Source organism: Patella vulgata, chromosome 3, assembly GCF_932274485.2.
Source record: "Patella vulgata chromosome 3, xgPatVulg1.2, whole genome shotgun sequence".
Lineage (NCBI taxonomy): Eukaryota > Metazoa > Mollusca > Gastropoda > Patellidae > Patella > Patella vulgata.
In genome coordinates, this window is record NC_065881.2 from 45,085,490 (window position 1) to 45,103,433 (window position 17,944).

General features: G+C 32.4%; 1 protein-coding gene across 3 annotated transcripts; it reads left to right on the forward strand.

The window, feature by feature from the left end:
- The first annotated feature begins 116 nt into the window (after positions 1 to 116).
- Positions 117 to 16,768, forward strand: LOC126814587 (SUMO-activating enzyme subunit 2). Of its 3 annotated transcripts, XM_050539837.2 has the most exons (18): positions 117 to 281; positions 3,613 to 3,696; positions 5,729 to 5,799; positions 6,192 to 6,256; positions 6,825 to 6,925; positions 7,433 to 7,554; positions 9,705 to 9,772; positions 9,940 to 10,061; positions 10,308 to 10,404; positions 10,621 to 10,763; positions 11,158 to 11,251; positions 11,554 to 11,666; positions 11,838 to 11,993; positions 13,029 to 13,086; positions 13,364 to 13,402; positions 14,037 to 14,142; positions 15,781 to 15,905; positions 16,437 to 16,768. In XM_050539837.2, exons 1-18 carry the CDS (start codon positions 138 to 140, stop codon positions 16,610 to 16,612), a joined length of 1,884 nt encoding a protein of 627 aa, XP_050395794.1. In that variant the 5' UTR covers positions 117 to 137; the 3' UTR covers positions 16,613 to 16,768. The 3 variants fall into 3 exon arrangements, with proteins under 3 accessions (XP_050395794.1, XP_055955472.1, XP_050395795.1); XM_056099497.1 differs by lacking the exons at positions 11,554 to 11,666; positions 11,838 to 11,993; positions 13,029 to 13,086; ... (2 more) ...; positions 15,781 to 15,905; positions 16,437 to 16,768 and adding an exon at positions 10,977 to 11,055; XM_050539838.2 differs by lacking the exons at positions 117 to 281; positions 3,613 to 3,696; positions 5,729 to 5,799; ... (4 more) ...; positions 9,940 to 10,061; positions 10,308 to 10,404 and adding an exon at positions 10,977 to 11,055 and having other exon boundaries at positions 10,634 to 10,763.
- Positions 16,769 to 17,944: the final 1,176 nt, after the last annotated feature.

Genomic DNA, 17,944 nt, shown 5'->3' on the forward strand with positions numbered 1-17,944 from the left:
TATTACAACTTGGAAGTTTTATTTACGATATCGAAAATATAGTAGGCGAGCAGATTTAATCGATAAAGATCATCACGATTATTCTTCACATTATATCCAATCATTTAGCTTGGATTATTTCGTGCAGACTAAAAAACATGTCAGCCGCCATGAAGAGTTCTCTATCAAATAATCTTCAACAAAACGTCTCATCTTGCAAAATTCTTGTCGTTGGAGCTGGTGGAATCGGATGTGAACTGTTAAAAAATTTGGCTCTAACAGGATTTTCGGATATTGAAGTGGTAATGACCTAAATCTGCTCTTTGATCAAACTAAATCCTTAAAGAATTATTTCAAATCAACAACAAAGAGACAAAGACATCATGATGCCATGATGATGACATAATTACAATAATAACTAGATCTGCCAGGCAGATATGAAAGCTTTCATATTCACGGTCACTTCCTGACACATGTCATGGGTTATATAAAGAATCTCAAAAACACTTTCATAGAATTTTAGTAAGAGTGTTTCCTTATGTGTGGGTGCGGATACGGTTTTGTATGCTGCGTCCGGTACTTTTTTTCGAAACAGACCATGTAGCGTTCGGTACGGAAACGCATTCGGAACCCTGTCCGTAAACGCACATAAGGAAACACAGTTTGTATGCTGCGGCCAATATTATCAATGTTTTTTCTTCTTTTACGAACCTTGAAAATGCCGGTGCCATGTTGAAAAAAGGGCCCTTCCGCTTGAATAACCGCATATAAGGATAAACAACCTGCCGTGTGCTATGTCTACTCCCGGACCGGACCGTATCCGTACTAAAGGAAATGCAGCTTTTTTGTTGATTTTTTTAAAACTTTGATCCTTAATTTCTCCAAGGAGAGATAGGGTTGAAATTTTTAATGACGTCGTTGACGTTGGATGATCAACCAGATCTACTTACATTCCGAATTTCATGAAAATTGTACTAATATTCAAGAAGTTGTCTTGATGGTTTTACTTCCGGGATGAGATGTCAATGACGTAATATTCGAAAATCGGAAATAGCAAATTTAAACTAAATGTTTTAAGGTACTCAAAGAAAAAAAAATTAGTAAAATAGATCAAAAAGTCACAAAGTTACGGGTATGCAGGTCAATTTATTCATCAGTAAATTTCGGATTCGTAAAACGTTTTGAAAATATATTGATTCGAAAATCACCACCCATGCTTGGAAGGAGGCTTACCAGAAATGTATTAATTTTGGAAATAGGAGACAAATTTACAAAACGGTGGCCAATTTCGATTATTTTCAAGCCGTTAATGGGAATTTTTCACTCGTAAACAAACGTCAAAGGCGGAATTCTAAATTTTGTCCATAATTTCTCCAAGGGGAAATAAGTTAGGACGTAAGTTTCGAAATTCAAAAATCAGAAATAGCAGATTTGAAGTAAATGTTTCAGTGTACTCAAAGAAAAAAGAATTAGTAAAAAGGTCAAATAGTCACAAAGTCACAGCAATGTAGGTCAAATGCTTTCGTTTGTAAAATTCAGTGATTTCGGATTCGCAAAATGTTTTGAAAATATATTCATTCCAAAGCCGCCACCCATTCTTGGGGGAGTAGGTAAAAGTTTCAGAAAGATCCTATGGTTAGATTCTGAGATATAAGATTTGCAGGAAAAGAACAAAAAAAAATAATAATAATAATAATCTTAACAAAAACAATAAGCTTTCATATGAAATATGAAAGCTTAATAATAATAATGATCTTAACAAAAACAAAGATAAAGTTATCATAAAGACCTTTTCTTTATAAAAATCACTCCAAAATTCTAGAATCTGTCCCACCATTCGCTTTCACATTGTTCCATACTTGATCTCAGAAACCATGTTATTGCTAACTGCAAGCCTGGACATAAGGTACATGTCTACACAGAGACTTTACCCAGTACAAATTATCACAACATACATGTATACGTTGAGCACAGATTTCACCTCACAGCCAGATTACCCTGCGCATTCCGTTTACTAATCTGCGCACGCAGAGTTGGGTCTGCCCAGGGTATTTAATGGATTTCCTGCGACGATAATCTGTCTAATCCTACTCGATATTCACTGCTTTTTAGTCTTATTCGTTTTAATAAAACGGTTTTGTGGTACAAGTACAAGCAAGGCAATACGGAAAGAAAAGTATCATCACAAAGTTGATACTTACATTTTATACAACACACCGCTAGGCATTGGAAGGGCACTAGTTACTTACAATTTGGACACATAGCTTTTTTATCCCTACTCCTATTCCTAGCTTTTTTAAGTGTTTGAAGCGATTTCCTGATTCTATTTTTTTTTTATTGCTAGCATGTCACTGCCTAAAACAACCATCGATTTAATCAACCCTTTGAAAAAATTGGGCCCACACATACACATACGCGTATCTGAGGAGTTGTGTCCATTTTACCAGAATTCTGAAACATGTACATTGCACTTTGAAGAAGTATTTAAAAATCTTTCGACTGTTATAAATGTATTCATTTCAACTATACAAAAATAACGCTGAAGTTTACAATAATTATTGCAAATATTTTTGGACATTCAGTCACATGATCAGTTGATGTATATAATAGCGAAGATTATGAGATGCTATAGACTTGAATTTAAATCTTATTCTTAGCACACATGCTAATTATGCAGTGATTTTGAAAGTTATTTGAAAAATCATTGTACATGTACTACAAAATCGATTAATGACAGATCCTACATGTACATGGGACGTCTGATACCCTGTATTCTTCTTTAAAAACATTGAGGAATAATCAGCGCACAGTTGACAATCTGCGCAGCCACGCAGATTGCAAATATCCAACCAATGGGTGAAAAATGCACTCAAGCTATAAAGGCCTGGGCCCTGATTCACGAAATTTTAACTTAAGATAAAATCCAAATTTTAGTAGATACCCCAATTTTGATTGGCTAAGCCCTAAAATCAATCTAATATTATCCAATCAAATTACTAAAATTTGGATTTTATCTCAGTTAAGTTTTCGTGAATTAGGGCCCTGGGCCCTGTTTCACGAAATTTTAACTAAAGATAAAATCCAAACTTTAGTAGATACTTCAATTTTGATTGGCTAATTTTACCCAGTAATACCTTTTGAACCTTCCATAAGCTAACATGTTTCACTCGGGTACAAATTGAAAGAAAACTACTACATCACAAAAGTGATTCATGCTTATTTCTTACCGTATTTCGGACACACTGATATTGTGGTAAATTTATTTTTGCAACATATTTCAATTGAAATGTTCATCTGTCAAAACAAGTTTGAATTCTGCAGGCATCGTTAGTTTTGTGCAGTGAAATTAATAGAGGCCAACTTGAGCCAACACATGCACATTAAAATATACCAGCTTTTCAGCTACATTTTCGTATTTAGTGTAGGCCTATTTAACCTGATCTGTAACCCAGATGTTCAGCAGCTACGTAATTATTACTAGAAATGATAATATTAACCTGTCGCTTGACAGTGCCTTTAAAACACTGATTGATAACTGTATCTTATTTAAATTCCTATGGTTTATATAATGTATGACATTTCAATATACCTGTACATTAGTTATATATAATATAAATATATGATTTATTTCAGATTGATCTAGATACTATAGATGTCAGTAATCTTAATAGACAGTTTTTATTCAGGAAGGAACATGTGGGAAAATCTAAGTCACAGGTAATGTGATTGTTATCAGGTAATTGTTTCTATTATAGTAAAATTAAACTGCTATATCTATAGATTGGGTAATATTTATGTTGACGTATATTGTTGTCGCCCCTGTCCATCCATTTTCATGTGGACGTATATTGTCGTCGCCCCTGTCTGTCCACAATTTGTTTGTGGCCACTCTACAGGTCGCCATTTTTATCCGATTTTGACAAAACTTGAAATATAGGTTTACCTCCCAAAGATCTTGGTTCCTTTCGATATTGGCATGTATTGAATTGTAACTTTATGGATTATAGCCCCTGATTGTACGAAAAATCACGTTTTTAGCTTGTGGACACTCTATAGGTCACAATTATTACCCGATTTCGATATTCATGCATATTGGACCGTAACTTCCTGTATTATGGCCCCTGATTGAACAAAAAATCATGTTTTTAGCTTGTGGTCCCTCTAGAAGTCACAGTTTTTATCAAATATATCACTGTTAAACCACAATCAAGGTTGAGTTCGAATTTCGTGAAAATCCGTTCAAAACTGCCGCACAAAATGACTGCTCACTGTACGCAAATAATATGTGATATCAAGGTTGTGGACCCTCTAGAGGTAACATTTTTTGTCTGATTTTGATAAAACTTAAAGTATATCATTATATCCCAAAGATCTTAGTCCCTTTCAATATTCGCACATTTCAGACCATAACTTCCTGGATTATGGCCCCTGATTGTATGAAAAATCACTTTGGCAACCGCTGGTTCCTAGGTAATATGAATCAATATCTATCAATATTGTCATTCAACTTAAAATATCTAACACTATGAACTTCAGAATGTCTCGTTTGGCATTTATGTCCAAACGTAGCAAAAACATGTCAATATTTTTGCCACAATAATGCCACGTTGTAACGTGGTAAAAAAAATGACACATTTGCCTGGAGTGCCCAAAAGTAGTTTTTTTAAATTGCCATGTTTTTGGAACGAGGTAATTTGTCCAGAATGAGACTGGGTAAAAAGTGCCTTGTTTTCTAAATGTAGTTTTCTTGAAGATATTTATTACCGGTACTTGCTGTCAACAAATAGAGCCACACAAATAATGTCTCGACCCTCACGTGACTAAACGCAAATCTACAAATTAGATTATCTATTGGGAAATTATATGGTTAATTATGATGGTTTACTTCACTGGGATTCTATTGTGTTTAATAAAGGCAGTTGTTGTTCTGTAGCGAGATTGTCAATGATGTGTATTCTTTGATCGGTGTATTTTCTCGATAGCGTGTTATAACCCCACCAATAGGGTATAATCAAACACCAACAGGCTTAACCTGATGGGAAGATGTTAAATCTAACATTGAATAAGAAAAATACTATACGTGTATATAGAGTATTAAAGTACATATATAATAAAATTACAGGACGAATATAATCAAGTGTTAACTAACATCAGAACTAAAAAAGGGTCGATACTCGACTGCTTAGTTTATATTCATTACTTTATAACCTTAGGTGGGCCGAGCGAGGATTCAATATGCAAAATTCTGTAATGAATTTAGAATAAACTATATCGAAATACTAATTCAGAGGGGTGATAAAAAGCTTATTGGAGTTCATATTTATTGTTAAATGTCAAAGCACTTGGTTAGATTAATTAAACCATGAACAGCACATACAATATTTTCGTTAGCTGATTTGTCGGATCTGGTGTCTCCATAAAGTAAGATGCAAATATCTTGTTTAGCAGGTGGGAGAGTTTTGATAATTGTTTGCTCTTCATTAAAATTAATTTGGATAGTATAGAAGAAAGTAACTATCTTCAATATTATGGCAGCATCAACATGATGTATTGTTTGATGCATACATTAGGAATTTATGAAAATTAAGATTACTGTTGGAACAATTTGTGTTTTATATCAAAGGTGTTGCCTTAAAATGACAGCTGTGGGATTTCAAAGTAAGGGACTTCACAAAATGTTAGATTTTCTGTGCCATACTTTTCCTACATAATGCTGTATCATTATAATATATGGTATATGGTTTTTCAGGTGGCAAAAGAAAGTACCCTGAAATTCAATCCTGATGTAAATATTGTAGCCTATCATGACAGTGTCATGAAGTAAGTAAATTTACTTTGACTATTTTACAGAGAAAAGAGATGAGTTTTATCAAGAAACAAGAAAACAAATTCTTCAGTTTAATTTAATATCGTATCACTTTCAAAATATTTATCTTATGTCCAAATTTAAATGCCTTCTAACTTTTAGTGTCAACATTTCTGAAATGGTTTGTCAGACTTGCATAAAATCTTATGCCTGGTTTAACCAAACTTTAAAATCAGGTCACAATTTTATCATTTTGAAATGTTCTTTCCATTCTTTATGTACGTTTATTATAGTTCTTTTTTTTCCCATCACTATCAAAGTAATAACGTCTCATAGAGTTAGGTAGGACAGTTGTAGAATTTGAATAAACCAAATCATCACTACAAGATCCATATTTTCTTTCTAGTCCTGATTATGGAGTTAACTTCTTCAAGAAATTTAAACTAGTCATGAATGCACTTGACAACAGAGGTTTGTTTCCTACATTTTAATTGTGAATCAATGCTACCATTTCTAAACCCATTTAATAAACATGTTACAGCTTTCTGAGATATTTTTTTAAAAATCTGCTGTGAGTATTTGTAGATTGGGAACAGCATTATTTTAAGAATTACTCAAAGCTGACAAATTTTTAATTGCTTGGATTCTTATCTAGTTGATAATTGATTATATGCATATATTACTTAATTTCTCAGAGAAATTAAAATCTGATATGGTCTCAGTCTCACTTGACAGCATATAACAGAATTCCTTTTCAGTCCTATATGTGTTCAAGCCATGTTCAAACTACTTTACTATATTATATATAATATCCTACATAAATCATTATCCTTAATAGTACAATTTATTCAGTTATTTGCTTACTATCATTTTAAATGATAAACAATACTTGCAAGAATCATTTATCATGATTGACCATGCTTTATTGATGATTATCAAACACCACTGATTGTTTGTCAAGTTTAAATGAGGAACCCTATCCACTGTTGAACCTGTAATTATTGATGTTTATGTTAACTTTTATATTTATATTTTCTAGCTGCTAGAAATCATGTTAATCGTATGTGTTTAGCTGCTGATGTACCACTAGTTGAAAGTGGAACTGCTGGTTATCTAGGCCAAGTTACTGTTATTAAAAAGGTCAGAGTAATACTTTAAAAGGTTATCTTCTCCCTTATTTCTAGTTCACACTGTTCGCAAATCAGCCTTGTGAACAAGCTCTGTCAGGGAAAAGTGGGTTTAGACTTGTCAGAATAAAACTTGTGCCAACAAAATAATCATTGTGTACACAAACAAGTTGTAACAATAGAACTGTATTCAGTAAAACCACAACAAAATTTATATGGACTACGCTCACTGGTTTGTTACACATATTGCACAATGTGCACAATGTTCTCTATGCAGACATAGATACATTCCAACACTGCAATGGGGTCATGTACAATGTATTCTGAATAACTTTCACTGACTAAAGAACTGTGATATTAACTTTAGTTAATATTAGAAGGTAAACAATTAGTTCATTCAATACATTTAAAATTATTAAGGTTAAGTTGTGTAATCATGTGACAAAACTTGAAAAATAATGTCTTTCACCAAAACATCTTATTGACAGTTTTTATTTTTTTATTTTTTTAACTTTTGCAGGGATTAACAGAATGTTATGAATGTCGACCTAAAGCAACACAGAAAACATTTCCAGGCTGTACTATAAGAAATACTCCATCAGAACCTATACATTGTGTAGTATGGGCTAAGCATTTATTTAAGTAAGTGTGCATAGTAATGAGTGAAATTTAAATATCTGAATGTTATTTGAGGGTTGAAGAATCTCCAAAAGGATGTCAGTCCAAAAATAGTTTGATTCTGCATTTACAAAAGAATTGAAAAATTTGTCAACATTCATCATCCTCTGCAGATAATATGAACAGGTTATGTTCAAAAGACAGCTGTTAACTTTTTGAACCCAATGGTCGGTTTTCCGGCTAAGGTAATAACATCTATATTAGGGCTTCCATCTTAAAATTTTCACTGCGGGGCATTTTTGATAACACACGAAAACTTTGCAAAGTAAATTAATATTTCATGTGTTTTATTCATGGTACGGTATTGTGAATTCACGTGTCTATACCACTTTGTCAGCATGGGGTACACAAAAAATTATATATTGGACTTAAAAATGAAATATTAGTAAGGCTTATGATAATTATTTATTAATTAATTGTTCCCTTTTGGCTACTTAAATAATCGAAATAGCTGAATTGGCCATAGAAAAACCATTCCAGTAGCTGACACGTAATTACCACATGCTCTATAGAAAACGCACTGACCTGGATAATTTTGAGTTGTAATACAATAACTTTGAAATGAAGATAAATATATAATTTATTGGTTTTAGACCATCTCTTACGGCATTACGGACTGCAGAATTGTGATGTAAATCATAATAATGAATAACTGAATAACTAATGGATAACTAACTTCACAGCTAGCGACACTAGCGACCCCTGACTATCGTCGTGTATAAGAGTTACTATATACATATATGCACAACATTTTTGCAACATGTGGAATTATTTTGATAATGCCAAAAGTTATCATCCGATCTTTGTGAAATTTATATGTATTTTTTAAATTAGTGAAACGGAGAATCCTATTGAATTTGAGCAATTTCCGTTTATTACGTCTACGAGTTATGGCTCTTGTTTCACTTTATTGAACCTTGTGAACACTCTTAACACCAAAAGTTATCATCCGATCTGTATGAAATTTATATGCATCATTTAGATTAGTGAAACGACAAAGCCTATTGAATTTCAGCAATTTCAGTTAATTACTGCTGGAGTTATGGCCCTTGTTTCATTTTGTTCAACCTTTTTAATGCTCGATTGATGAAAGTTATCATCCAATATGTATGAAATTTATATGCATCATTTAAATTTGTGAAACGGAGGTCTATTGAATTTCAGCAATTTCAGTCAATTACTTCTACAGTTATAACCCTTGTTTTACTTTGTGAACCTTGTGAACATTTGAATGACAAAAGTTTTCATCTGATATGTATGAAATTTATATGCATTATTTAATTATTAGTTTAACGAAAATGCCTGTCAAATTTCAACAAGTTACTTCCAGAGTTAAGGCACTTCTTTCAGTTTGTAGAACCTTGTAAACCCCTCAAATAATGAAAATTATAATCTGATCTGTATGAAATTGTCTTGTAAATGCCCCCAATTACCTACAAAAAAATAAATATGCGACAAACCTTGTCGACCACTTGAACAGTTTAGCTGCTGTGGGCATATGTTTTGTTGCCTGGCAGTGTCAACCTATCTTATATCTTGTCACTGAAAATTGTGAAATTTACAAATATAATTGAAATTTAAATCATTCTATCAGGGATTCTGATACCTTTACGGTACCTGTAAATAACAATAGACCAGTTGTACACGTAACACATCAATTTATAGAAAATTGGCAATCCTTGGAACGGATGAGATTTGACGTGTAAATACTGAAAATATATTGTGCAGTACGATGTTTAAATAGACTAAAGTCACAAAAAATAAAATCTGATCTTATTAAATCCAAACTGTGCTAATCTATTATGTAAAGACAGACTTTTAAAGTTATTGTATTGTACATTGTATATATCGGTAATTGTTTTATAATAACCTAGCTGAGACATAAAATTGTTAGATGTTGTCTTTTTTATCACACAGTTTTGGCAGATAAAATATTCCAGTTGTCAGAAAAAAATATGAACATTTTTTTATATAAAAATTATCATCCTTTTGGCTGAAAAAAATTGAAAGCCAGTGTGAGCCCTGATTTACAATATATATGCCAGGGTTCAAAGGGTTAAACCCATATCAATTTGTATTACTCATTATGTTAAAATCACAATTATTTCTTCTAGTCAGTTGTTTGGAGAAGATGATCCAGATCAGGATGTTTCTCCAGATACAGAAGATCCAGAATTAACAGGTATATAATGTGATCAGACAATGTTCTTTGGTTATGACAAATCTTTTCTCTGTATATTTTTAATTAACACATTATGTACATTTTCAATGTTTCTGTCATTTTAAATATACCAATAAAATTTGAACACTTTATAAAATTAAATAGGATTAACATTTATGTCTTACTAGCTGAAGCAGGAGAGAAGGCTCTAGAGAAAGAGACAGAAGGCAATGGAAAAGATCTAGAGAGAAAATCTACAAGAGTATGGGCGATTGAAAATGGGTATAATCCTGAAAAAATATTTTCAAAGGTAGATCATATATTTCTAATCTCTATTTCATACTAAAATTAGATGTCATATGATGAAAATCGGATTGTGAACAGAGCATAATAGATATGTTGAAACCCTGAATTTAAAAATTCTAATTGTATTTCTTAGGAGACAAAACTATTATTCAAAATTTGGTCAGTTTTCTTTTCTTGTATGAAACTTGTATGAAACTGGTACTTATTTCGATTCAGACATTGTCTAATTATTAACCTATTAATGTTTTAGTTATTTAGAGATGATATCAAATATTTATTGTCAATGGAAGCTTTATGGAAGACACGACGGCCACCAGAGCCATTAGATTGGAATAATCTTTCAGATGGTACGATTTACTTATTTATTAAGCAAGGCGTGTAAGGCATAAGCAATTTATATTTTCTGAATTCTGAGATTAATAATGATCATTTTCTGCTTAGGCTAAGCAGATATAAGCAATTTGATTTGTTGACACTTATGGCCATGATACCCTTGAGTAAGAGTGATGCTTATTTCATTTCCGAATAAGAAATTGTGCCATTAGATTGTTTTTCTTTCTTAGCTACACCAAGTTCTGCAACACAGATGAGAGATCAGAGAATATGGTCTATGAAAGAGTGTGGTGAAGTATTTGCTAATTGTTTGGGTAAATTAAAAATAGATTTAGCAGCACAGGGTGATGATGGTATGTTAGTGTGGGATAAGGTTAGTTACTGTACATATTTTATATTAACTAGTTTACTACCATTATAGATACATAAATACAGCACACAGTTAGGTTATCATCAAACCAATTAACTTATTCATGTAGCTCTGAAGGTAAAATAAAAAAAAACTGCTTAGTTTTTGTCAGTAAAAGACTTTTGTATAAGTTGTACAAAGACTTAATACATTTGTTTTGATGTCTTCTGATTTTAGGTGTGCTGTGTCTACGTTATTATATGTCATCACTTGCCAAGTACATTACTAAATGGATAACATATGCAACATCCTAAATGTAAATACACATTTAATTAGTAGACAATTTATAAACTTTTTTATTAAACATACCCCAATATTTTATTAGACTATCATCAAATCATTGGCACTTATTTTTCAGGACGATGAGACTGCTTTGGATTTTGTTGTATCTGCTGCCAACATCCGTGCCAATATCTTTGGAATCTCACAAAAGTCACGATTTGATATAAAGTGTAAGTGAGTTTATAACATTTACGTACTTACATTTCTTATTATATAAATAGTTATTTTGAAATTGAATTTTAGTTTGCCAAAAAAACAAGAAATTAATGTAAAGTATTGATAATTTTATGCATTTTCTTTAAGTATTGCAAGATTCTCATTCCAAAATGGTATTTATAAAATCCATAAACATATGCAAAATTGTTCACAGTATATCACTATAGATCTGGTTGTATCCCAATATATACTGCAATACACAGTTCTATCGTTGGATCTCATTAGTTTAATGGCATATTATTATATTATGTTCTAGCAATGGCAGGTAATATTATACCAGCTATAGCAACGACTAATGCTATTGTAGCAGCTTTAATAGTTATGGAAGCATTAAAAATAATAAATGACCAGTTTGATAAATGCACTACAGTAAGTTATATCTATTTCTAAAATTAACTCATCAGTTAGTTTTTATTTCTACAAAACTGAAATTGTAAATTTATAAAAAAAACAATAACAAAAGAACATCAAAATTGATTAAAAGAGAGTATATGTAGTAAATTTTTCCACCCTAAGATGTATATTTATTTATTTGGACAGGTATATCTAAACAGAAAACCTAACTTCAGAAAAAAATTACTAGATGCTGGTCGATTAGATCCACCTAATCCTAAATGTTATGTCTGCTCAGCTAAACCAGAAGTCACAGTAGTGTTAAATACACAGAAGATAACCATCAAATTCTTAGAAGAAAAGGTAATATCTTCATTGAATTGAACATTTGATTGATGCCTTTGATGTTACTAATTAGCGTTGAAGTTCATTATCACATTGGACTAGAATTAATTCTAGGTTGAATTGTGAGACCAAGAATACTTTGCAGAAATTTTAAAACCAGATTCCCTCTTTCCAAGAAGAGTATTCAAAAGCACTGCTTTCCAATTGTACATGTGACCACAGTAAATGAAGAATAACCATGTATGTGTATCAGTCTCAGAATGACAAGAATTATTGTGTTGATGAGATGTTAAAGTAGCTAAGTCTTTAACGCAATATCATTCAAAGTCTTACACGTTGAAAACACGAATTATTTGTCAATTCAAATCAACATTGATGTTGTGATCTTACCGGGAAAAGGTAGGCTTTTGATATCCAATATTTAAGACAAAATAAACATTTTACCATCAGTACACGAATCGTGTACCATAGTGCGTTTCAGCGTCATTTGTAACAAGTGACCAGGAAGAACGAGGCTAGACATATTCCACAACTCATGTCAAGCAGTGACGCCATATCTTACCTGGAGAGCATGCACAATAGACTGGAATAACCAGACACTAAAATTTGCCAGTCGGTTGGGACTCGTGCTGTATTTCGCTGGACATAACTGATTTGAAATTAGAGTCAAAACGGAAACAATTGAATGTAAATCAGTTTATATACAATCAGATTACATTATTATATGCGTTGCGACCCATTTGGGTCAATTTCGAGGTCCCAAATATTTCCTTTCTTTACCAGATAGAAATGATTTAAAGACAGAAAGGTTAAAGCGAATAAGGGGCGTAATTGCAAAATGTGGTATATGTCATTTCCGCCAAAGAGAAGATAACTGCACAGTGAGATATCGTAGGTCAATAAATAAATTTAAGGATGTTAATTTGCATTCATCATGGTAAGACCAATAGGATGAAGCACCCGGTTTTAGAACTTATCAGCATGCCAAATACTTTAATCTTATTCTTAAAATGTACTGCATTATAAGACATTGATTCATACAAATATTTTCAGATCTTGAAAGGTGATTTAGGCATGGTAGCACCTGATGTAGAAATAGATAATGGAATGGGTAAGTTGTTGTTATTACATATATCATCATTTTACAGAGACATATTTGATGTACTCCCAGCTATTGATATTGCAATTATGTGTAAAATGAATATTGAGTAAGATATTTTATCAGCAACTAAATGATTTAAATAAGAAGATAATATTAGGAATAATTTGAAAAGCTTGTGGATATACATCTATATTCTGGTGCTCAAAATGTATATTCTCGTTGCCACCATTAGGTTTTTGGTTCTTATTGACATTAGATTTTTCATCAGGTATTTTTGTTTTATTAGGTACTATTATCATATCAAGTGAAGAAGGAGAAACTGAAGGTTTGTATATAATTTCTTATTGATATATAGATATCCATTGTTGAAATTTCAACAACAAAGCTGACAATTTCAATACTATTTTGTTTTGATTATCTTTAGGTGATACTAAGCCAAATAAGTTAAATATTCTGGTTCACAGACAATCTGTACCAAAAATCTGATGAGTGAGGGAGGTTTTTATTTCTGTGTTATTATTTTGTCAAATAATCACTACTGGGCTAAAGACTTCTCATAAACATAGCATTTCATGGCACTAACATCATGTTGTTTATAGGATGTATGGATTATCCACTATTTATCAGGGTTGTGTACTTGATAAATGAGTCTATGCCAAATTTCTGGATTCATTCAAATTACTTCCAGTAACCAGGTTATAACATTTACCTACGGTAATTAATGAGACTTTTTTTTTGTATTTTTATATTTTTTAAAATAAAACAAAATATTAAACACAAAATTAAGGCTAAATAACATGACTTTTTTTGTATTTTTATATTTTTTAAAATAAAAACAAGTCATGTGACCCTTTTTAAGTGACACAGGATTATCTCAACCAAAATAATTTTTTTTATTTAGCCTTAATTTTGTGTTTAATATTTATTTGTTCATATATTTGTTTCTATTTTTATTTCAGAAAACAACGAAAAATTATTGTCCTCATTTGGTATTATTAATGGAAGTCGATTAAAGTGTGATGACTTTTTACAGAACTATAATTTAAATATAACCATTGCCCATGTGTAAGTTATAACAATTTCCCTTCACATCAAGTCTTGATTTGTTTAAACAGGGCTGTTGAAATAGCATTTTCCAACTTACCCCAAAATATAACATTAAATAGGAAGTAACCCTATGTTGAATACTTTGCATCTTGATAATCCAACCGTCTGTCCGTCCGTCTGTCACACTTTTTGGGACACAATAACTCTCTTTCTAATTGAGCTAGAATGTTCAAACATGGTATAGGTGTTTATTAGATCAATGCCTCAATTGAGTTCGAAGATAAGCATTTTCTGCTACGGGTAAGCAGAGATAAGCAATTTGATTGGTTGATGCTTTGGGACATGATAACTTTAGTTCTAATTAAGTGAGAGTGATGAAACTTGGTGTATAGTTTCATTACATCAATACCTTGACTAAGTTCGATAATGAGCATTTTCTGCTCAGGGTAAGCAGAGCGATAAGCAATTTAATTGGCCAAGACTCTGGAACACAATAACTTTCCTTCTAATTGGGCTAGAATGTTCACACTTGGTGTAGATGTTTATTGGGTCAGTGCCTTGATGGAGTTTGAGGATGAGCATTTTCTGCTCAGGGTAAGCAGAGATAAGCAATTTGATTGGTTGATGCTTTGGGACACGATAACTTTAGTTCTAATTAATTGAGAGCGGTGAAACTTGGTGTATAGTTTCATTACATCAATACCTTGACTAAGTTTTCGGCTCAGGGTAAGCAGAGCGTTAAGCAATTTGATTGGTCGAGACATTGTAACACACTTACTCTCTTTCTAATTGAGTTAGAATGTTCACACTTGGCGTAGGTGTCTATTAGATGAATGCCTTGATGGAGTACGAAAATGCAAATTTTCTGCTTAGGGTAAGCAGAGATAAGCAATTTGATGGGTTGATGCTTTGGGACACGATAACTTTAGTTCTAATTAAGTGAGAGTGAGGACACTTGGTGTATAGCTTTATTACATCAATACCTTGACTAAGTTCGATAGTGAGCATTTTCTGCTCAGGGTAAGCAGAGCGATAAGAAATTTGATTGGTCGATAATTTAAAGTCAATCAGATATTAACCTTATTTCAAAATGTTCAAGGGCTATAATTCTGGCAATAAGTATCAAAAATCTTTGACAATCGATAGGATTTTTCCTCTCATGACCTTAAACATTGTGTATACATGTAAAGTCAATAAGATATTGACATTAGCCTCTAGAGCATCCACAAGATATTGCAAAGTGATCAAGGGCCATAACTCTGGCAGTAATTATTGGAAATCATTGAAGATCTATAGGCTTCTTCGTCTCATGACCTTAAACACTGTGTATAAATTTATAGTCAATCGGATATTAACTTTAGCCTTTAAAGCATCCACAAGATATTGCAAAGTGATCAAGGGCTATAACTCTGGCAGTAATTATTGGATATCATTGAAGATCAATAGAATTCTTCGTCTCGTGACCTTAAACACTATGTATAAATCTTATATCAATCGTATATTAACTTTAGCCTCTAGAGCGTCCACAAGATATTTTAAAGTGATCAAGGGCCATAACTCTGGCAGTAGTTATCGCAAATTGTTGACCTTCAACACTGTGAATTATATTTTCCAAAGGGATCCAATTGAATGAAAGTATCTTCTTTATTTATATAGAGAGAAACTTGAAGATGAAAAGGAGTTTATGGTAGTAGGAGATATGGCTGAATTACAGGCTAAATTAGAAGAGAATTCCAAAAAGAAAGAAGAGGGGACTGGTGCTGCTCTTGAAAAATCAAAAGGTATATATTGATTTATAGAAGGTATATCTCTTGGGCTGGGTATACCCTATGGATGCCAAATCTTAAACCCAACTTAAACCGATCATCATTTGCATTTTTCGGGCAATATCTAGATTTTTATGACCCCGTACAGAGTACACACTAAAATGTACTCAAATTAATTATTTAATATTTAACTAAAAAAACAAAATAAAATATCAACGTTAGATAACCTGCGGGCTTGGATTCCATCGAAAGCACTGATTTATTTAGACCATTTCCAGTCATATCTGCAGAGGATGTCGAATGGTCATAGATTATCTATTTATCATATCATTGTAAATACTGAACACAATTAAATCACATTTGGACTGATATTCATTTTAGAGATTCACCTTTCACAATATTATAATTTACAAGAGATTCAAAATAAATATATTGAGCTTACAAAAATTACACAAAGTTACATGTATATAATTCTATTATTGATGAATCAGAAGCTACTTTTTATTGCCCTTTTATTGTAACTGTCCTTTGTCATTTATTTCACAGAAGAGGAGGAAGATGATTTAGAAATAATTGATGATATTGAAGCTATGGAAACAGGGCCAACTGATACTAGTCCAAAGAAACGAAAAGCAGATGAACTAGACTGTACACCTACAGCTAAAAAACAGAAAAAATCGGTTGGAGGTGATGGGGATGCTGATATAGTAGAAATTCTATGAAGTTTTAATTAGAGAACATTTTTTTACACGTCTTTATGAAGTGCTGCAAGGGACCAATCACCTCCTATTATCTGTAAATAATCAACCGAGTTATTGGAGAATGTACATCCCATGTCAAAGAACAAAATTAAAACTGAGTTAAATCTTGCATCAAAATCTTGGTTATTTTCTGCCATTGGCTAAATGTAGAGTCTTGCAAGGAATTTTGAAGAAGTCATTTAAGTTCACATCTACAGAAGTTTCAGCTGATGACAAGAGTTCCCTCATGAAAGTAGATTTCCAAATATTTTGATATTTATATTGTACTATAACCAAATCGACTCAATAGTCAGATCTTAAAATTCACTATGACATTCTTCAAGTGTCACAATACTACCCCAAAAGACTCTCCGAGCATCCACTCCAACCCTTTCTGATGAATAAGTTTAAAATGTGTGCGTTTTATGATTCTTTACAATCAAATTAACATCTTATTCAGTTTTTTTGTAGATGATTGTGGAAATTTTGTTAATTAATACATTTGATAATGTAATTATCCCACGACTGAGTGCTCTTGGAGTAATGACAAAAAGTTCATTATGTTTCACTTAATGTTCAAGATAGACACTAAGTGATGCCCTCGTGCAGTATCAATATATTATGTAATACCTTACCAGGAAAAGATGGGCTTCTGATATCCAATATTTAAGACAAAATAAATATTTTACCATTGGTACACGAATCGTGTACCGTAGTGCATTCAAGAACATATTCCACTAGTCATATCAAATGGTGATGTCGAACATAACTGATTTGGAATTAGAGGGAAAACGGAAATGATTGAATGTAGTAATTCAGTTTATATACATTATTATATGTGTTGCGACCCATTTGTGTCAATGTCTTGGTCCCAAATATTAGGGATTTAGCTCCTTTAATATCCCACATTTAAATGAAATCATGCAAATCTATTTATGAAATATTAATGTATAGCCCCGTTTACGCTTGGCCACAATAAGCATGCCCTTCTCGGCATGGTACCAGGCCGTGATAAATTTCAAGAAATTGACCATTTACATTACTCTATAATAACTAGTCTCGGAACTGTGCCAGGCACGCCAAATGTGGAACTCGCCACAGAAAAGTTAATTTCAGTCCCTATGCAAATTACCTGGATGAAAACAATTATGGCGATTGATTTAGTTTGAGCAGCCATTTTGACAGAACTTCAAAGTTCGAGGGGAAAAAGGGTCAAGGTTCATTTATGCACAGTAATCTGTACTAAGAACCATTCTCAGACCAGATAGCGTTTACACTGCGAAAATTTAATTGTGCCGTGCCCGAGACCACCTC